This window comes from Manis javanica, chromosome 16 (assembly GCF_040802235.1).
Source record: "Manis javanica isolate MJ-LG chromosome 16, MJ_LKY, whole genome shotgun sequence".
Classification (NCBI taxonomy): domain Eukaryota; kingdom Metazoa; phylum Chordata; class Mammalia; order Pholidota; family Manidae; genus Manis; species Manis javanica.
In genome coordinates this window covers 887,923-910,943 of record NC_133171.1, presented here as the reverse complement: position 1 = coordinate 910,943, position 23,021 = coordinate 887,923, and the positions used below count along the sequence as shown (strand labels likewise).

The following is a 23,021-nucleotide window of genomic DNA, read 5'->3' as shown; positions in this document are numbered from 1 at the left end:
GAATATGAATTAATGGCATGATACAAATGAAAAAATGTATAACTATATAAAAGCATAAAAGATTCAGCTATAATATAGAGATCTGTAACAATACAATAAAGTAAGTGGCTACAGCAAACCCTCTCAAGGTACCCACCTTCTGGAATAGGCTTTGAACGAGGATAATATACTGGTTTGGCTACTTCAAGAGCTGCAGGTTGAGTCGAAGAGACTTTTTCCTTCTGTGGTACTGGAGGCTCACTTTCGTTTGACCCAACACTGGGAGTCAAGAATGCATCAGCGTTTCCTTCTGATGGTCCCAACCCTGATCCCACACTAGGGACAGGTGGTAGGAATGGAATACTGGAATTAAGCATGCCCGTGGGCCCCCCACAAAACTGGAGTCCCATCACAGGTACTCCACTTTTCATCTGGAAAAAGAAAATATTTTAAAAGTAGAACTACCTAAGAAGTCAGGAAAAATGTTTAGAATCTGAAATTTTTAAAATTCTGAAAAAATATTTTCATTTACCTCAACTGGAGGAAAACTAAATACAACAGCAACAACATTAAATTCCATCTTATTTGCTCCCCAAAGTAATTACCCTTTTAGAAGTACTGTAACAGTAACAAGTTACAAAGTTATAAAGGAAGGCTTTGCCTTAGACTTAAACTCCTAGAACCCAGTAGTTCCAATGAAGCCTGGTGACAGACAATACCGACTCTCTTCAGTTCTCAAACTGTGGCAGGAATATTGTAAATATTCGACTGATTCTCCTTTAGTGAAAATTTTCATGGACTCAGACAAATACAGCAACATAAAAATGAGTTACAATTAGTAGCACTAACCTGAAGAGCCGATAAAGCAAACGGGTTTAGGCCAACAGGATTTTGAGGAGATGATCCAAGAAGAGGAGCTGGGCCAGGCGAAGGTGACTTAGAGGGCGGCTGGGCCTGAGGAGTTGGTGAAGCGGCAGCTGGCGCATCGGCATGGGTAAGGGAAGCGTCCTCCCAGGGTGTTCCTGGCAATAACAACTGGTCACTGGGGAGAGGACTGTAGACCTTGCCTGCACCACCTGAACCAGGACTGAACAGATTCGAGTGTGTCTTTTCCATGCTGTTCTGTGTCACCGTTGGCTGCATGCTGCCTGGTGAGTGTCTCCCACTGTTCTGGTGAGGCAGTGCGCACCCATCTGCACCGCTGTTTGGTTTGGGGGCCGTTACATCTGACCCAGGAGGCACCTTAGCTACTTCTAAAAGCTTGCATAATTTGGAAAAAGAGCCAGGTTTCTGAAGAATTAGATTTGTGTTATCTTTTTCGTTAGGATCTTCCTTTTGCTTACAATGATCTGGATTTGAACAATTTAAAGTGTCGTCAGAAGTATCAAATATTTCTTTGATCTGGATGCTTTCTGCTTTTCTTAGTTTTTTTCTTTCTTTTGCAATTTCTTCCGGCCCTACAAAATCCAAAAGCATTACGAAGATCAGTTCCTCTAGATCAAACCATACTCTATTTATTGCTATTTATCAAGTCATATGCATAAATACTTTTAACAAATTTCTCTAGCTTACTTAATACTCTTCATTTTTTTCTTTTATAGACTAGCTTGTTACTCTCATTGGAAAAAATTATGTAATTTTGTAATTAACCACAAAAAATTACAATAATAAAAAATATTAAAAGCCATAACACACAAATTACTACTAACATTTTTGTATTAATTTTTCCAGGAATTCTCTATGCACACATGAAATCCTATTTTACAGTTTACCAAACTGTACGTTTTACTGAATAATACTCTTTAAATATTCTGATGTCAATAAATATATACCTATACCATAAATTGTAATTACTATATTCAGTGGAATATATCATAAAAAAATCAATCTTCTATTGATAGTTATTAATAGGGTCCAATTATTCATTATTATAAACAATGCTTTAAATGATGAATGATCTTAGATCTGTGTCTTTGGATTTTTTTATCTCCTGATTTTCTTCCTTAGGATATATTTCCAGAAAACAACTGAGTCCTAAGATATTACTTTTCAGAGTTTTTGAAATATATTGTCAAATTGCCCTCCAGAAAGTCTTACCCAAAAGCATCTGTTTGCCTACACCCTCAATGAAACTGAAGACTATCAATAACTTTTGTCTTTGGCAATATCCGGGAGGTGAGAATCTAAACTATATTTTTTTCTGATCATTAATAAGACTGGATATTTTTCTGTAGGATAATAGGTATTTCTCCTTTGTGAACTTCTTGTCCATATTTTTGACCAGTGTTTTAAAAATAATTTATAAGAAGTGTTAGAAAAATATAAACCTACTTTATTTAATTTGAAAAACGATGTATGTGCACAGTAAAATATTCAGTAAAGAGAGGATAAAGTAACCCTTTCCTGCCCTACTCCCTCCGTTCCTATTTCTAGTCTTCAGATGTAACTATGGTTACTCAATCATGTCCATACATCCTTTGGGAAATCTTACATGCATGCACTATTAGTTTGTGCTGTTACATAAATGGGATGCTCCTGTTTTCGGCAACATTTTTATTTGGATAAAATGCAAATGCCTAAGCAAGGCCGCCAACACTGTATGATCTGGTTCCTGAAAACCACTCTTGTCCTTCCTAACCTTGCTCACCTTTCTCCCTTTTTTCAGCTTCTCAAACATGGTAAGTTATTTCCTTTCTTGGGGCCTTTGCACTGGGTGTTCCTCTGCCTGAAATCCTGTTTTGTTGACTGGCTCCTTACCCTTCATGTTTCAGATTAGGTAACACTTATTCACAAAGGTTTTCCCTGATTACTCTATTTCAAGTAGGGTCCCCATCTTATTATCACCTTAGAATATCATCATCCTATATGTTTCTTTTGCAGAATTTACCATTATACACATTAACCTGCTAATTTTTTAATATTTCATTTCATACCCCACCCACACACTACAATTTAACTCAACAAACGTTACTTAAAGGCAGAGCAATGTTTATATTGCTTTTACAGGATCCCAGCTACCTAACATGGTGGCTGCTATGAAACTGGGGCTCAATAAATACTTTTTGGATGATGAAATAAAAGGATGGCTTTACTATTTTCACTATATACCTTAGATTGCTTTCCATGGTGAAACATAGAACTGTACCACATTTTCCTTCAATCAGCTGTGTAATATTCTTATATGGATATCATAATTTATTTATTCATATATACAAAGCTTGAAAATTTCCTTCATTTTGTACAGGTTACCAGCTAGCAAGGAAGTACTAATATTTGTGCTTGATTTATTCTGAGAACTAGTATCTCAAAAATCACTTTCATATATCCAAAAACAAACAGATCGACCAACCACACTAGGTCTGAGACTAGTAAGGGGATTTCAGAGGTGATACATTTTAATAGCCTATTCATGGGGTCATTAACTTTAATATCCAAATTCTTACTTATAGACAGTTAAACCTCTCATTAAAATGTGAAATTATTTTTAAAAACTTGGATGTTTATAAGGATGTTAAGTATACAGATTCTTTAGATAGTCTTTCTATCACCGATTTCACATAATCCCCTTTCTTTCCAGCCTTTACTATGCTTCCAACAGACACTTAGGTTGGTCCCCTATCTTGGCTATTGCAAATAGCTGCAATGAACATGGGGATGCAGATACTGTTTGGAGTTTACATTTTCATTTGTTTGGATAAGTACCCACAAGTGAAAGTGCTGGGTCATATGCTAGTTCTAACTTTTCTGAGGAACCTCTATACTGTTTCCAATAGCGGCTGCAACAATTTACATTCCCACCAACAGTACCCAAGAGCTCCCTTCTCTCCACATCCTCACCGACACTTACTTCTTGTCTTTTTTATAAGAACCACTCAAACAGGATGAGGCGGTATCTAATGTAGTTTGTATTTCCCTGACAATTAATGATGTTGAGCATCTTTTCAGGTACTTGTGGCCATCTGTGTGTCTTCTTTGGGAAAATGTCTATTGAGATCTTAAGATTGTTTATTTTGCTATTGAGTCATATTTGCTATTGAGTTCTTTATATACTTTGGATATCAGGCCTTTATCAGATAGATGATTTGCATATATTTTTTCCCATTTAGTAGATTGCCTTTTCATTCTGTTCATGTTTTCTTTTGCTATTCAGGGGCTTACTAGTATGACAGTCCCACTTACTTACTGATTTATTAGTTACTTAGTTTATGTTTTCCATATTTAAATTTTTATGTTTAAATATTTTAAGCAATCAGTTAAAAAAAGAACTCACTACACTATCCTGTTTAATGAACATTTGACCCATCCATATCAATCTTTAAAAATAAACACAACTGAAGCCTCTAAGGGCCCTCCCTGATTCAATTTTATCAGCAACGTGTACCCTGGGAAGGCAGACCATGACTTTAACGCATCACTCCAATACACGATTTTATACTCATTCTTCATATACTTTGAATCCACAAGAAATAAATTACTGTGCAGAAGAGTAACACTGCTTGTTATATGCCAACAATATTTACATGCCAGCCACTATTCTAAACCATTTTCAATTATTATTAACTGTCCTTTGTGCCCCAAGGGTAGTTACATTGTTATATAGTACCTGTTCTAGACACCTTTGTGATCAATCAGTCCCTTCTTTACATTGGACTGTTAAACATCTACATGGATGGCATGGACTAATGTTTTGTTTATCTTTGAACCTCCAGTGCCCAGAAATGCCTGGCACATACTGAGTATTCAAAAAAAAAAAAAAAACGAGTTGAAAGAAGTTTTTGCCTCCCAACACCACCCTGGGGCAATGGCTACATGTAAGCACTGACTTGGCACTGTGGCCCCACCAGAATATAAGCATTTGAAAATGCCCAGACATAGTATTCTGAAACATTCAATTCAAGACAATTTACCAGGGCTATAAATGCACTGTGTACTGCGCTAGTTAATTTAACAGAAACAGAGCCAGAAAAGCAGAGTCTAAAGGTAGAACATGAAGGATGTGTGATAATACTTAAGAAAGTAAGAAGTTTAATGGAGAAGAAGGTAATCACAAATTGCAAACACATACAAGACTTCAAGATGAATGAGTCTTATGCTAAGGGTCTTAGATTTAGGCAGTTTACCTCCAGGGCTACCGTCAGGATGGATGGTTGCTGCAAAGGTTAAAGAGTAAAGCACATGTTGGAAAATTTGACAGTGGGAAGGAAGAGAAATGGAGCAGCAGCTACACAGTCCAATACAGGTAAAGATCTGTGTCCACTAAATGGGTGGATGTCAGAAAGAGCAAAAGAAGAAAAATCATGGACTGGAAAGGAATATTTATCAGTGAAAGGGACATTATGAGTTCAAAAGAAATGAAAAACAAGGTTTTACAATGTTTATCCACAATGCACATTTGATTCTGGAAGCACACAATATATCGAAGGAGTAACAGGGTTTTAAAACGTATGGTTTGTTATATTACTTTGTAACAGATTAATGGCTCCTACCTGCAGAGCTCTCCATGCCTTCTACAAAAATCCCCCCACACTGGGGAAAAATCCAGTACTGGCGTCTGTAACGATCCTGGCCAAACATCATCGAACGTAAAGAGTGAGACGCATCAAAGAGCTCCCTTCTGTACTGACTCTGTTGCTGTTAAAAAATGATGCATACAATTATGCTATGGGTGTTAAGCACTTTAAAAATTGGTATTTAAGTGACTTTATACTTATCATGGCTTTAGAGCAGCTAGATTTCACTATTGAAGAAAGGCAGCAAAAGAACTAATATCACACGTCTGACTTCAGTTCCAGTAACAGTTGTAAAGACAGAAATTACTTTGAGGGTTTTGTTGCCAAGGATTAAAAATGTTTTGTTTTATTAGATATCTTACAGTAAAGCATGTCTTATATTTGGTAATAAACAATGTGATCAAGTGTTTCACTGAGCCAAAGAAAATTGGCTCAACTCTAATGATTACAGTGTGTAACAAATAATACTCACATATACCTGTATTTGCCTATTTTTATACTCATGCTGCAAACCTTAGGCAGCATATGACTAAATTTTGGAATAACTGTGTGATGAATCTAATGACATAAAATGCAGATATCTCATAATACTAATCCTGAAATACTTCACTAATGCTACAGAAATTCAGTTTTACATGATAAGTACGTACATATACAGTTTATAGATCCAGTGCGAATAAAACCTACAAATACACTAATGTTAAATAAAACACAGGATGCTGAAACTATTATCATAAAATCTGACTGAATTTTAAAAGTAATGAATTCCAAGAAATAAAACCATGCATTTATTGATATTTTGTATTTAAATAAAGAGCTAAAGAATATAGCTCTTGATTAAGTTAGTACCATGTCTTAAGAGGGAGGCCTTTAACATTGGCAAGAAACTTTTACGGTTTAACTGTGAGAATATTTCTGGAGCTCTCCATTTTAATTACTTACAAGAAGCTTGCTTTTATTTAACAGTCAGAAAAAAGGAATCCCATACAAGGTGGATTTTTAAAACACTGCAAAAATGATGTAAGCTATAATCTGAAAAGTGCTTACTTTACTCAGCTTTTCAATCTGTTTTTCTAGCTTTTCAATCTGTTTTTCTAGCTCTTCAACACTTGCTGCTTGGTCACCTTCATCCTATACATGACAAAATACAGTATCATTTACCGGTTTTAAGATTTATTCAATCAATCAGTGGATATTTAATGAAGGCCTCCTATATGCAAAGCACTAGGATAGGCCCTGTGGACATGAGTCAGCCTCAGCTCTCGGTTCTTTGTAAACTCATAATCTGGTAGGGAGACACATGCACATCACACTATGAAAATAAAAACCACTACACAGAGGAAGCCATAGGGACCCCAAAAGAGGTAGAGATTTAAGAGTCATGGAGTTCAGGAGAGGGTGAGATTGCTTTTAGTGGGAATCTTTACCGAGAGAGGCTACATGGAAGAAGTTGTGTCCTCATTAGCTACCGAAGAATGGTTCGGATTCGATCAATCAGAGAAAGGGCAGGGCATTCCAGAAAGAGTCTGATGTATCTTGACATGAAAGGTACATGAAGAGGGAAGACAGGAGATGAGGCAAGGATGAGTTCAGGGTTAAACGATCTAGAGCTATAAATGCTTGACCATGGTCAATAACGTGATCCTTGGAGGGAGGTTAAACGTGAGAACTATGCTTACAAAGATAATACGGCAATAGTCCTAAAATGGCCTGAAGCAGGAAAAGGATTAACATTGTCAAATCTGGTTAGTATTCCACTGCAGTGATTCAAGAGGGAGGGAGAATGTGGGACTTACATAGGTAAAAGATACAGAAACGGAGAAAAGCACATGGATGTACGAGAGTATTACCTAATTACAACTGTTAAGTCATGGTAACTCATGGGGATGAGGCAGAGAGGGGTGAGGGAGACAGAGGAAGGAGTAAATTATGGTAAGAGTTTAAATCTGGGAGACTGCAAAAATACTGGCACCATTCACCGAAGAAGTCATTTTTAGGGCAAAGAAGGTTAAGTTATATTTTGAACACATTGAGCTTATAGAAGAAAAATAATCCCTACAATATATATTACTAATTTCATAAGTGGTACTTTACTGGTGATTACATGAAATGTTTCATTCTAGAAAATGAATATATAGGAAAACCACCACCAAATTATATGTTTTAGAGGGTAAGCATAAAGTAAAAGGTACATGTATTTTCTTTGTATCTTAGCCACGCTACTTCCTATGGGCAAACTACTTAACTCTTCTAAGACTATTTCCTTAACTGTAAATTGATAATAACATTTTCTGTAACATGGGGGCATCTGTGAGGGCTAAGAAGAACAGATCTGAAAGCAACCAGCAAACTTCCAGGCACACAGTGTGCAAACTGGTTACTTTCCCTCTTTCTGAAAATTGTATCTAGAAAATGCAGGTACTTCTTAGGTTTAAAAAAGTAAAATTTGTTTCCGGTGCTCATTTTCTAGAAGCATTTTTAAAAAGCCACACTGCCACCAACCACTCATGAGCAGGTATTTCTGGATGAGTAGTTATCTCCCCAACAAAAGGAAATGAAAAGAAGCTTTAGTATTAGCTATCATTTATCTACTTTTCATTCAGTTTAGGGGAGCAAGTTACAGAGGCGTTTAGGCATACTATTTGTGCTAACAGTAACACAATTTCTACTTCAGGAAAGAAGCCTTAAAAGAGAACAAGCCCAATGACCCTCAAATAGATAATTACATAATTACATGTCTGTATGGTTCTAAAGTGATCTTTTGACTTGCAGGGCAAATGTTTGATAGGACGCTTACACAAAAATACAATTCAAGCAACAGTAATAAAAAATACTTGCAAAAGACATCAAAGTAACTATGGATCAGTCAAATAAACTTAGTGCTGTTTCTAAGACTCTCCCTAAGATGAAAAGGAAGTAAAGTGTCTACTAAGGTTTGTTTAAAGCAAAGGAGTTTTGACTAATAGTCCTTATAATTTTAAAGATGTGTAGAACTTGAAAGGTCAGAGAGAAAGGCAAGGAGACTAGGCACAAAGAACTCGTCTCTGCCGTGGTTCTCCATGATTTCCCAACCAAAAGAGAGGCCATTGTGTGTCCTATGTGTCAAAGTTCAATCATCCACATAACCTGTTACCAGGCCAACTTGTGAACTTAGAGCTCAGGTAGGTTTCAACACAATTCGAAGGTTTAGGTATACAGACTCCATGTGCTGAAGGAATGAGGAGTGTGGAGAAGAGGGAATCATCTTTGAGACAAAGGGGGATGGACTTAGTCAAGGGCAGGACATTCTAACTGAAAGCGATCACACGGGTCTCAACGGAAAGGCTCCCTGAAATTAATCTTCTAGGGAGTTTTAATTCCTGGCACTCTCACTGAACTTTAATCAAGAATCTAAACCTGTTTTGAGGAATAATGTAGCTATCTTATCATTGGGCTCATTAAATAGTTAAATTTTTTAAGGCAATTGATAAGTGGCTACCAGTTCTTCATCGTAACAGATAACTCTAAAATCACTTAAAAGAAATGTTATTTTGACTTCTTAGGTCCTAAAATTGTTATCTTAAAAAGTTTTTAAACTTTTTCTCACATTAATAACATATACATTTGCCAGGATTTTGCTCAATGAAACCCTATAATCTAACTATAATTCAATTAAAGTCACTTTAAATGATACATGTGGTTTAAGAGAAATTAATGATATTTAAATAATTAGTAACAAATTTTAGTAGTGTTTATCTACCTTGCCCCATGGATTATTTTCTTTATATCTTCAACCCCCTCTCTTACTGACTCCCTTCAACCCGAAATCATATTTAGCCTTTCACATCTCAGTAATCCTTGGTTATCTGTCCCCTTTAGGAACCACCTTTTCCTCTGAGGCACAATGCTTACAGAAGTCATCCTCACCTCACCTTCTATCGTTCTCGATCCGTCGCTGCCTGGCTTCTGCTCTGAGCCGTCTAACGACTGTGCTGCCACTGGTCCACAGGGACCTCTGCCTTGCCCGATCCCACAGACACTTTTGATCCTCACCACACTAGACTCCTGCTACATTAACATTGTTTATCACTCCCTCCTTTTTGAAATGTTCAGTTTTCTTGATTTTTGCTACTACCACATGTGTAGAAAAGAGTTGACATTGCAGGTCTGACTGCTCTCCTTTGAAAGGCCCACGTACAAGGCTGGTCCCTGGCTGGTGTCTGGGAACTTGGATTTCAGAGGGTTTCCTCCCACGCTGATAGATTGGCTCACTGGAACCCAACTGTGCTAACAATGGGGTGTATACTGAACACGTTTTTCTCCTGGGAGTTTTATACTTGTCATAACTCATTCCTAGGAGACTTAAGCCCATCCTGTGTGACTCCACTGGGAAAAGACTCTTTAACAGTGTGGGTCTGGTTTCCTCTGGGCTGTGGCTCACATGCCTTTTCTCTCTGCTGATTCTGATGTGTGTGTGAGTCTTCCTAGTGAGTCACTGATTCTGGTGATGGCCTCAGAGATCCTTGACCCATTACAGACATCTCCTACCTCTACGATGGCTCCTTCTTCAACAAGAAGCCCTACAGGATATTCTGAAATACTGACATCCCCTGGGGTTCCAACTTCAGTCTACTACTCTGTTCCCTAAACCAATCCCCCTGTACAAAAATCACCCACCTCATGATTTTAAACTACTGTCTGTGTGAGTAACTTCCAGATCTATATGTTCATGACTAAACTCATCTTTAGGCTTTCAGATTCTTATATCCAACTTACTGCAGAACTGCTGCATAGGCACCTCAAACTTAAGATGTCCAAAATAAACCCACCATCATTTCTTGTCTTCCAGTATCTGTTCTGCACTCCCCTCCTCCTCTATCATCTATTCTGTTCCTCCTGATTTCTCTAACTCAGTTAATGGCAAGAATACCATGCAGCCTCCCAAACCAGATGGTTGGGAATCAAGGTAGAATCCTACCCTTCCATCAACCTACCAGTTCAAATACTACTCATTCTTCTTCCTAAGTATTTACTGAAATCTTTTCCTCCTTCTTCCCAACTACCATCAGGCTAGTTTGGGACCCTACAACTCATTAAACTCTTGCAACATCTCCTGACTGACCTTCCCACCTCTGATCTTGCCCTACCCCAAATCTATTTCTATTTTCCATGGGGCTGCCATAGTGAGCCACTAAAAAAAGCAAGTGTGACTCTGTCATTCTGTTACTTACAAAGAGGAAGCAATGGCCTCCTCCTACCAAAAAAGTGTAAATCCTAGTTCACAGTTGTTGCTAGGAGGCTCTCTAATAACAATGAAGCACTTGTCAGTCACTTAAAGTGCATCGTGGTTTCAGATTTCTACGTCCGTTTATGCTGTTCTTTCTGCCTGAGCACTTCTCTACGGGTTCTTCCCCAGGTTAACATCCAGCCCACCTTTTAGCCTCAGCCAATGGGCCCAGAAAGCCTTTGTTGAGGACCTATTCCTCATAAAGGTTCAATGCCCTTCCTTTCCGCCTGCCTAGCACAGAGTAAATAAATACCACCAGCAAAGCAGTTAACATGTAGTACATTACATTTTCTTATGGCAAATCTTCCTCAGTGAGACTGCAAACTGAGAGAGGACTTTTGCTACCTTACTCATCTTTGATCAAAAGTGCCCACAACGAGGCACATAATAAACTGATGCTTGAGAAATACATCAGTTTCACTAAATGTGACAATACTTTCAAGGCATGAAGTATTGTACACATACAAGTTAGTATTTTACCAGAATGAAAGAGGATAACTGAAATTAAGCATCTACATGGTTCTTTGAAGAACTCTCAATATGTTCTATAAAAAGAAAAACTTGACTTTGTTTATTCAGTGTAAGCCCATCCCATGTGTGGGCAATTATTAAACCATCACAAAAAACTTTACGAGGTGATTGTTATAAATATTCATTTTCAGATGAAGAAACTGAGGCAAGTAAGCGTCAAAATGGAATTCAAACCCAAATCCACCTGACCTCCAAATTCTGCTGTTTTCAGTATGTTATGTTAACTTTGTCAAGTAATAAAATCTACCTAAACTTGATTACCTCATCTTCACAGACATGCGTTTTCTTTCCTTTTTTGTCTTCCTTGGCTTCCTCCTCCTCCTCGTTGCCATCAGCGTCACTGTCCCCGCCCTTCCTTCTTCGCTTGCGTCCTGCTGTGGGGGTGGCCGCCGCGTGCTGCTCTTCTCCAAGATCGATGCCACCTGAAGTGTCTCTCTTGCCTGCTTTCTTAGCATAAATGATTCGGAGCCTTTAAAATGTAACACAATTATGATGTACAAGAAAACCTCTTCATACTTTTTTGAGAAAATAATGTGAGTTTTAAGCAAAAATGCCTTATGGTGAGTAATAAGTCAATGGCAATAAAATTAGAATTAAGGAAATTTAAGAAATGTTTCCAGAAATTACACAATATATTGACTTTTAAGAATTATTCTGGATCTCTTTGGAATTAGAATATATTTAAAAAATAAAACTTAGCTGAAAGAATTAACTCTAGCAATAACCAATGATAATTCCTGATCCCATGCTATCAGACTGAATAAATTTCTGTTCAAATTATGCAAAGAAATATCCTCTTACATAGAAATTGAGTAATTTCAGCATTATATTTCCTGGCGGGAAACTAATTAAGCTTTAATTCTGAATACATTTGGATATTTTAGACTCTACAAAAGCAAACTTTAATTAGAAAGCAATTTTAAAAAGTGGCAGTTCTAAGCAGATTCTACTTATGACAAAAGTAACTTGATAGCCAACAACAATCTTAGAAAATGTGATTGCTTCACTTCTTTGGGAGCAAAAATGTAAACTGACTTTTTTCTAAGTTTGAAGCATAAGATGTTCAATGACTCTAATTACAACTTTTGTCCATTGCAGACTCTCACCCTAGGTTTTATTAATTTCTTAATTCATCTTAATTAAGCTTTACCTTTTTTTACTTCTTAGACATAATAAACTTTAAATTCTGTGTTTGGCATTTATGTTTTACTGGGGAATTTGTACAATGGGCAACAGTATACTAACTTTAATAAAACAGCACTTACTTGTGGAGTTTACCTTCTACCATCCATTGATCTCTCCTCAAGTTTGACATATAATTAGCGTTCTTGTCAATTTCACTGTCAATGCAAAAATTTATTACAAGACAGAAATTAATCCATTATGCAATATGTTAACATGGTGAGTAAACTGTTGCCATTTCTTGCTAAGTAAAAGTGATGTCAATGAGTAGCGAAAACAAGTGAAAAATTATATCAATACAGTATCACAGCTAAGAGATGTACAGAAGAAAGACTTAGTATGTCCACCAATGGTAGAAAAGCATGGCTCTGAAATATACAGATTGATCCTTTTCCTAGAAAGGAAAAGAACTAAAAGTAACAATAATTAAAATATGTAAAATAATGAATAGAAAGAACAAGATGAACATGGATTTGTTCACCAAAACTTGAAATACTAGAGTGCAAAATTTACTTTGACTCTTAAATGTAAGTTTTTAAAAAGTACAATACATCAATAAACTAATATTAAATTGTTATTAGCACATAATAAAATAAAAAGCTGGATAATTCTATTAATGGCTATGAAGGAAAATCACATAGTTATTTATCACTGAAAGATGTCAAAGAAAGAAAAAATGCAGGATTCTTGCAAAGGTGCTACATTCTGGTGCCATAGTAAGAAAAAACTATTTTTGTTTCCTTATATGAATAATTAACAGAATTATTAAGTAAACAAAATGGTTGCAAAGAACATGCAGTAATATCCAAATATTCTTTTCAACAGACTGCAATAAATACATTAAAATAGTAGTAGTAGTAGCAGTCATCTCTGAATGGTGAGATTAAGTGTGATTTTTTTTTTCTATATGCTACTCTGTAACTTTGGATTTTGCATGGGTCATTTGTGTTACTTTGTCATATAAATTATTTCGATTAGACAAATTGAGAACAGGAAGGAAGCGCCAGAGAAGTCTGGGCCCAGGCTCACCTCGCCACCCCCCTGCTGCAGGCCAGCTCACTGATCAGGAGGGCCAGCGCCGAGGCTTTCTGGGCCGGAGTATGGGCCTGGAAGGCCTTGGTCCTCAGGCTTTCGGTGAGCTCAGTCTGTCCACAACGGGCCTCCAGAAAGATCTGCAAGATCTCGGAAACATTGTCTCGATTCACACCAACATTCAGTAAATGTTCTCCAAGAGCTGTTTCGGCCTATAAAAGTTTGGCATTTTTGTCAGTATTGATCCTAACCGTACAGAACATAAAAACAATTAAGATTTTAAAATGTTTTTATTATATTATCTATATATTATTGAAAAGGGCTTTATTCACACGTTAAATGAAGTGAAGATAAAAATAGACAACAGATGATAGACAGGTATTTGAGTACGTGTGTCCTTCTATTCCTTCTTTAGACCCTTGGTTAACAGGCAGGAAGGAGAGTATGTGAACTGATAAGTAGATATCATACCTTCTTTGACTATAGAAACTATCTCAAGCTTTCTAAGGCTTTATCTAGACGTTCTATCACTACTGGTTACGGGAGGCCCAGGGGCACTACTGTTGCATTTTTCCAGCTCTAGAGTGTCATGGACTTTATTGTCTGGTATACTAAATAGGAAAATGGAAGAACAAGCAACTGGTGCACCTGGAAACTTCTCTCTCCATCATATTATTTACAGCAAAGCTGACTGAAATGTGTATCTTAGCTGGAATTATGATCCATTTGAATTTCTTGAGTATCCACTGAGAGGTACAGAGTCTTAACATGCTGATCTTAGAGGTCAATTGTTCACAGTGATTGAGAGCACACAGCATAATTTCAAAAGGCATACATAAATTTTAATTCTTTATGATTTATAAATTCTCTTTTGCTGAATATCACTTTCCTTAAGTCTGCTTGGTTTTGGCCAGAAGCTAGAGAAAAATAAGAGTAATCTGGGAATATCTACATTCCCTAAGCTTTATGAACCAGGTTTTCCTAGATGTGGACCATTTGCAACTGAAAGCAAATCTACACTTAACTTTGTGTGATGCAGAAAAAACTAGATCAGTGTATACACTCTTCTGCTAATATGCTAAAGCCAGTTTTCAGTGCACTGAGGGTACAAATTAAAATAATTTTTTGTATTTTTTTTTTTTACCTTGTATCCTGTAATTAGACCTGGATCACACACAGCAGCTGACAGGAGCCTCACAAGCAAGTCTTGCACTTCACGCATGCTGTCCCCTAGATTCAGCAATCCCTCCTGAAGAATACTGAGGTTTGGAATATCAGTACTCACATTAAAGCCTAAAGCTTTACCAAAGTCTTGTAAGAACTGCACCACCATGAGACAGTTGGAAAATGTACTTCCAGAGAGAACAAGTCCTGGAATACGAGGCAACTCTGGCAAAGGCTGAAAAATAAAATAAAAAACTAATTAACTAAAAAGGCTATGACTTCAGATCTTCTGAAAAAGAACAAGTTGCTGTCTTTCTTTGCTCTTGAATTCTACCAGTGGTTTTCCGTCTAGACTGTGGATTCCCTGAGGGCATTTCTGCAACCCCATAGTACTAAGCACGGGATTTTGAAACCAAGCAACCATCAATAAATTTTAGTTGAACTCAATACGAACTCAGAATTCTGAAAAAAGAACACAAATTTTAATTAACATATTGATAGAACATGGGTTACATAACTGGAGCAACATAAGAAATAAGCATTTCAAAAGTACTTGGCCATGGACATACTAAGTAGGGCACATGTACTAATTTCTTCTAATGATGGAGACTGAATAATAATTAATGCTTTTTTGGTAGCTCAGAAACTACCGTGTATCTATGGGCCGATGGGAGATTGGTACCATCTTTGGCTGATTAATGCAGATAAATTATTTGGTCCACATGACCAGAACCCATGGTCCTATCAAGAACCCAGTTATACTGCAACTAATAGTCTCTAGGCTTGTAGCAAAACACTAATATTGATTTTCAACACTAACATTAGAAAGCAGCCTCTTTTGCTACTTCTCAAATATGCTCACATATTAACATTTTAATGACAAAACTGTAGTACCAGTTGTCATGAATATTAAGGAAGTAAATACGGCAATAAGGTCCATGAATGAGACTGAATAATAGTATTTTAAATTTTGATTAGAAAAAAATGAACTTTTAAATATTTCTATTTCACTGGTCTTTGTTAAACAATGTTCCTCCACCCTGCACTTACTGAAACAACTATCCAATGACCTTTTCTAGTAATACTGTGTGGAAACACAGAACTATGGATAATATCTGACAGCATACAAACCTGACATGTTCCATTTGAAAGCCGTCTGTCTGAATCTTTTTTCTTGAACCATATCAGACATACACATACCAAATGATTTAAAAAATTTATATAACAAAGCTAACAAAAGTAAGGCTTAAAATGGACTTCTATATTTGATTTATTGCATATGGATTTAAACGGAAGTAACAAATTCAAGAAAATAGAGGTCATTTAGGATTTTTAAAAAATTGCTAACTGTGAGCCTACTAAATGTGTCAACTAAACCTATGTACCCTCTCTGGACGTAGGAAAATTTAAACATCCAGTTTTACTAAAACTAGTATTTATACTTTTATTTGTAGTTAAAAGCATTTGTGCTAAGTAAGAATATTATTATAACTAAATCCCCATTAGGATATTTTTGCTTAAAGTACTTTAGAAAAAGCTGAAAAGAGACAATCATTCTTTGTATTATCAGATGAACATGGCATATTATATAGATGCTATTGACTAATTATAGTATTATTGACAGTATTACAGAAATATGTATTATTGATGATTTTCTAGAAATACCATCTTAACTATAGCCAAACATAATTGATTTCTTCTAATAAGTATGTAAATTATGACAGTTAACATGATTATCTCGCTCTTTCCAAATTTCTACTTTTACATATTTTAGCAACATCTGTGAAAACAATAGGAGAGAAAACACATGAGGTCCTCTGACTGGACACATTTCTTGGCTTTCAAGGTGATAAACAGTATGGACCCTGGAGTTTAACTAATTGGAGTTTGGAACCAAGGTGCCACTTACTAGTTCTTTCATCTTGGGCAAGTTCCTTCACCTCTTTGTGTCAGTTTCTCACTTGTAAATGGGCATAAACAGCTCTTCTACAGGATTGTGGTGAGGATTAAATGGGAGAATTCATCCATAAAAAACATTTAGTACAGTGCCTGGAAAGTAGTCAACATACTCAATGACAGTTAGCTATCAAGTCTGAAGCACTGAAGGAGGTTACAGATTATAAATCCTGATTTATTTAAATATCTAAGGGGGTTTGAGGAGAAGGTAGCTCTTTCTGTATCTAAACATATAGGAAGGACCAAATGAAACAGAAATCTTATCTACGTTTATCATTCACCCTTGTAGATTTGTACAGTGTTTTTATTTCAACGAAAAAGATTGGCAGCGCTCCACCACTTATGTATTTAGAACTTCCATTCCCAGTGCAGGAGGTCAGTAGACTTACTGGCGGCCATCCAGGAGAAGCACACTGACCTAGACAGAAATCCGCTGCCCAGCTGGAAGGGAAAGCCTTCGTACTGGCAGCTCTGGCAGACGAACGAGGTGAGAACACAGGAAAAGTTAAATTAAGTAATGAAATGGTTTACATGATAAATTACCTTTTGGTCTGCTAAGCACATGTCTTCATTAGGCTTCTTTAGTTCTTTTGCAATTTCTAATTCTAATCTTCGTTGCTCTCGTTTAAGCTCTTTCTTTAATCTTTTCTCATCACGTTTTTCTTGCTTCGACCGTTCTTTTTCCTTAAAAAGAAAACCATGCCCACATAGTCTCTTTAACCATTATTATGTTTGAAAATCCTTCAGTTAAAATTTAAAAAGTGATCTGTGTTATGTCCATGAACAGAACTGTCCAAGCAGGTTTAGCAACAGACTTAGGATTGCATAGAAATAACTTATTTTGCTTTTCAGTATTGTCACTCTTTGAATTTCAAAATAATCTTATGACTGTATATATTTTTGTGCAGTTGATCCTTGAACAGCACAGGCCTGAACTGCATGGGTCCGCTTATATGCAGGTCTAAAAAAAATACACACACCGGTAACTTTTTGGAGATCTGCAACAATTTGAAAAAACATTTTCTTTTCTCTAGCTTTATTGTGAGAATACAGCATATAATACATATAACGTACAAAATATGGCTGATGATGTGCTTATGTTATCAGTAAGGCTTCCCAGTCAATGGTAGGCTATTATGAGTAGTTAAATTTCTGGGGAGTCAGGTATTATATGCAGAGTTGTTTCTTTAATGTCACATTGTTCAAAGGCCAACTGTGTGTTCTGTGTGTGTGTCCGTGTGTGTTCTTGGGCATCATTTTTAACTAGTGATATGCAGTACTTCTTCCAGTTAAAAAACCATAGCTATAATATGGAACAGAAGGTAAGAGTGTGGTCAATTTTTAGGATAAAAGGGAGATTTCCAAGAAATCTTTGAAAATAGTAGGATCTTTAACACTTGGCGACAGGCATCCATTTTTGTTTACTAATACAGATACTTCAAGGGAAACATGGCGTCTCTAAATTCAGTGAATTTAGTGAACTCATCCACTAATTTAATTTATTATTTAGTCAAATTACTCACTAATTTATTTAGTGAATTTTAATGAACTGTATAGGACTAATGCAAATCCTGTGGTTCTGGTGTAAGACGACTCAAGAAACCAGCTTCAAATGGCATGTATAGACGGTCACAACCCAGCCCCACCCAAGGTCAGCCTCCCGTCTTACTCTCAGGGCATTCGCCAGGCCCTGGTCACACTGACACAGCTGGGTGGAGAAAAGTCAGCCTGACAGTGTGAGGCACTGCTTGGATGATGATGTGATGATGCTGCTGAAGATGGAGGAGGAGGAGGAGAAAGAGGAGGAGCAGCAACAAAGCTAAGACAGGTGTTCATACAAGGTGAAAACTGACTCCCTCTGCCCCTTGTCTTCCCCACTCCAAGGGCCCTGACTCAGTCATCAGGCTGTACCTTTGTGTATGTCATCCCCGCCCTGCTTAGAATTCACAGCTCCTCCTTCTCAACACATGCCTTTTTTTTTTTTTTACTCTTCCCACAACTACTTCAGGCACTTTAATATTTCTTTCTTGGCTTCCACATAATATAGCATTTATTGAACTCTGGAACAATTATTTGTTTAATGTCTCTCATGTTACTGTGAACTTAGAGTGGACAGAAGAACTAATTTATTCACCCGTTTCTTTATGCACCTATTCAATTCTCAGCTGTACAATTTGCCAGGCACAGTTTTGAGTGATTTTTATCCTTTTCCCTGACTCTCAAGTCCATATCATTTCAACATTCCTCACCCACTGGTCTAAATATTGTTTTTATTTATGACTACAGTAATTATCTGACTCTAACAGACATATTTGGTGTGCTTTAGCATATAAAACTTATTTAAGCATGAATTAATGATTAATTCTACAAATGCCACATAAATAAAAATACGTCAACATCTGTACTAGTAGTCATTGAAAATATTAAGTAGCCAGTCTTTTCTCTACTTTTTATATTTTATATCGTGGACAAACATAATCGATGTTTTCAATTTTCATTTATACACAAACATTGTATCTAAAAGCAAAGATAAATACATTTGTTAATAATACCCAGGTTATATTTAGGAATTTTTAAGTATCTGAAATCAAAGAGTCATGAAACCAATTTTTAACACCTCAAAAGACCCTCAAACAACATCCTGGTAATTAACAGTAACTATTTTTATTATTGGTAAATAACTGATAAAGTTAGGTTTTTGTTTCTATAGGCTTCACCTTTTAATATTGAAACAAAGAGAAAGTTATAATCTAAGGACATAATCAGATTTCAGATGCCATTTGAAACTTATAAACAACACAAAATAGCTTTAGGGAGATCATTCTGCTCGAGAAACACTACACACTACAAAGCATTATCCAACACTTTGCATTTCTGAGTTGGGGGATCTGCTACTTAAACAGCTAAAGACATCACAAAAAACCAATATAGAAAGAAACAAATATACACATACAATAAAAGCACACATTACATACATATATCTGTGCTAAACATTATTTCATATAGTCATTTTGAGTTTTTATTTTTAATATAATTGATACCAGTATACCAACGCAGGATTTATTTAAAAAAAAAAACATGCTGATTCAAAATGGATCAAAGACCTGAAAGTAAGTTATAAAACCATAAAACTCTTGGATGAAAACATTGGGAAAACTCTTTTGGACATAAACATGAGCGACTTCCTAGTATCTCTCAGGGCAAGGGAAACAAAAGCAAAAATGAACAAGTGGGACTATATGAAGCTGAAAAGCATATGTACAGCAAAGTACACCTTCATTAGAAAAAAAGGAACCCTGCAGTATGAGAGAATATATGCATAAATGACACATCTGATAAAGGGTTGACACCGAAAATATATAAAGAGTTCATTCACCTCAACAAACAAAAAGTGAATAATCCAATTAAAAAATGAGCAGGACCTGAACAGACAATTCTCCAAAGAAGAAATTCAGATGGCCAACAGACATGAAAAGATGCTCCACATTGCTTGTCATCAGAGAAATGCAAATTAAAACCAAAATCAGATATCACCCCACACCAGTAAGGATCCCCACCATCCAAAAGACAAACAACAACAAATTTTGGCGAGCTTGTGGAGAAAGGGGAACCCTCCTACACTGCTGGGGGGAATGTAAATTAGTTCAAACATTGTGGAAAGCAGTATGGAGATTCCTCAGAAAGCTCAAAATAGACATACCATTTGACCCAGGAATTCCACTTCTGGGAATTTACCTTAAGAATGCAGCACCCCAGTTTGAAAAAGACAGATCACCCCTGTGTTTATCGCAGCACTATTTTACAATAGCCAAGAAATGGAAGCAACCTAAGTGTCCATCAGTAGATGAATGGGTAAAGAAGAGGTGGTACATATACACAGTGAAATATTATTCAGCCAAAAGAAGAAAACAAATCCTACCATTTGCAACAACATGGATGGAGCTAGAGTATATTATGCTCAGTGAAATAAGCCAGGTGGACAAAGACAAGTACCAAATGATTTCACTCACATGTGGAGTACAAGAAAAAAGAAAAACTGAAAGAACAAAACAGCAGCACAATCACAGAACCCAAGAATGGACTCACAGCTACCAAAGGGAAAGGGACTGGGGAGGATGGGTGGGGAGGGAGGGATAACGGCAGGCAAACAGAAAGCGGGCCTTACGTTTACCATGTATAATGTAGGGTGGGGACATGTGGGGGGCTGTGCTAAGCAGAGAAGACAAGTAGTGATTCTACAACATCTTACTATGCTGATGCACACTGACTGTAATAGGGTTTGTGGGGGGGACTTGGTGAAGGGGGGAGCCTAGTAAACATAATGTTCTTCATGACATTGTGGATTAAGGATAACAAAATAAATTTAAAAACTAAAAACTCTGACTGTCCTCTAAATTTACCTGTTTTCGTTTCTCAGTCTCCAATAACTTGGCATTTGCAGCTTCTTCCTTCTTTATCCTTTTAGCCTGTGCAGAAAAAATAGGTCTAAAAGTCATGCAACAGCACCACTACAACCTGAAAATAACCTCAGACCTGAAAATGGAGCTCCATGCCTCGAAAGGTACAAAACAGTATGTAACATGTATGTAGACACTTACAGATTTCCCCTCCGTTACATTTAACATACTAATTTCATTTCTAACGGATAGATTACAATTAAGATACACAAAAAAATTCTTAAATTCGTAAGAGTATGTCAGGTTTTTTCCTTCAAACTCTGTTAAAAGTCTGAAATAATTCGAGTGTTATTTTACCTTAAAACTTAATCACAGAAAAAATGATGTTACGGCATTTTTTGCGTTTTCTGATTTTTTAAATAAAACATGATCACTGTAGAAAGTTTACAAAAACGGGATAGATTTTAACAATAAAGGTTGAAGGACAAATAAGTAGCATTTAAAAATGCACGTTTCTACTTTATTTGAAGATTCTTTTGTAATACTTAAAATTTCAGATAAATCCATTACGTAAATAACTTAAATAAAACATTAAACCCAATTTAACCTACTGTGGTTAAATTGAAGTTTTTTTCCCAGATATAATAAAAACATAACCTTTAATGAAGCACATTCTGAATATCAAGCTCATGCTATCAAATTTGAGCTTTATAATTTTAAAGTCATTAACTAGTAGCTTCATAATTATCTAGTAGTAATTGCTAATGTACTTTAATATTTTCAATTTGGAGGGTTTTAAAATTAATTTGAAATGGGTAAGGGAATATGTGTATATGTTTTTAGAAGGAAAAAACCTGTAACTGTGAAAACCTCAGTTAACCGCATTGCTCAGGAAATAAGCCAATTTTTATGGCAACAGTTTCCTGAACAGCTAAGGGTTTGAGGGTTTGGAGTATAATAATTTCCAACATTAAAAAGCTTATTTTGGACAAAAGTACTTTGGATAATTTTGAGACATATACACGTACAGCTTACATACAGTACACTTAACATAATGTGGCTTTTTCTTGAGGACTTGGGCAGTTATTCTTGACATCAGTTACTATACTAGAGTTTGGTAAAAGAAATGCCTTTTGGCCATTAAGGTATTGAAAATTGCTTCCTATTTAACTATAAGATAACAGACTGTTGCAAGGCTTTGGACTTTCTGTTTATCCTATTTTCCCTTGCTGTCTTTTAGCTATTCCTTTTGCTATTGCCAGCATGTCCTTGAGCCCTATTCTGTCAGCCCAGTTCTGTCAGAACTCAGAAAACAAACCTGGTTAAACTGTTTCCACATTGAACATTTACTTCTACTTTTGGAATGTTTCATTTCTAAATGAAAAGCAGGTATCTGACTTAATGATGTTTTGAAAAGTAGAGGGCACGAGTTTTAGCGTATGATCTTTATGACTATATTGGCTATTGAGAGGTTTCCCCTTTCTTTTTTTTCCTTTACTTATTTCCTGGATTTTTACTAATAGGAATAGATAAACCTGCCTAGTAAGGTTCAGAGAGGTTCTTATTCTATGCATTATGTTTACAGATAATTTGTGATGGACATGTTAATGTGTATGAGTGAGAGAACATACTGATAAAATTTTCATTTTTCAGACTTTAAAATACATGACTATATTACTTTAATCATATCAAATTTAAGAATTCTACCTCTAGAATTTGCTGGGCTCGACGTTCTTTTTCCATTCTGATTTGTTGTATTCTCCTAATTCTTTCCTATAGGAAAAATTAAGACAATTTAAGATAATAAACTAAATATCTAGGTGGAAGGTATTTAAGTGGAATAAAATAATTAAAGATATAAGTACAGATTTACCAAAGGATGCCCATGCTGGATATAAATTTTAATTATTTACATTAACATTATATATATGTCACCTGTCTTAAATAGGTATGACTTTATAAAAATGTCTCAAAACAATTTTAAAATACAAATGCTAAATAAGC

At 36.1% G+C, this 23,021-nt stretch overlaps 1 protein-coding gene across 1 annotated transcript in view; it reads right to left on the bottom strand.

Moving 5' to 3' along the window:
• LOC140846866 (bromodomain adjacent to zinc finger domain protein 2B-like) overlaps window positions 1–23,021 on the bottom strand; it is a 102,122-nt gene that overhangs the window by 12,931 nt on the left and 66,170 nt on the right. The window contains exons 11-21 of the mRNA XM_073225006.1: window positions 22,725–22,790; window positions 21,021–21,086; window positions 17,164–17,304; window positions 14,645–14,899; window positions 13,498–13,712; window positions 12,552–12,626; window positions 11,548–11,755; window positions 6,537–6,620; window positions 5,466–5,610; window positions 829–1,436; window positions 137–410 (exon numbers count right to left, since the gene is read on the bottom strand). Coding sequence (XP_073081107.1) covers window positions 137–410; window positions 829–1,436; window positions 5,466–5,610; window positions 6,537–6,620; window positions 11,548–11,755; window positions 12,552–12,626; window positions 13,498–13,712; window positions 14,645–14,899; window positions 17,164–17,304; window positions 21,021–21,086; window positions 22,725–22,790 — 2,137 coding nt within the window. The remainder of the gene's footprint in view (window positions 1–136; window positions 411–828; window positions 1,437–5,465; window positions 5,611–6,536; window positions 6,621–11,547; window positions 11,756–12,551; window positions 12,627–13,497; window positions 13,713–14,644; window positions 14,900–17,163; window positions 17,305–21,020; window positions 21,087–22,724; window positions 22,791–23,021) is intronic.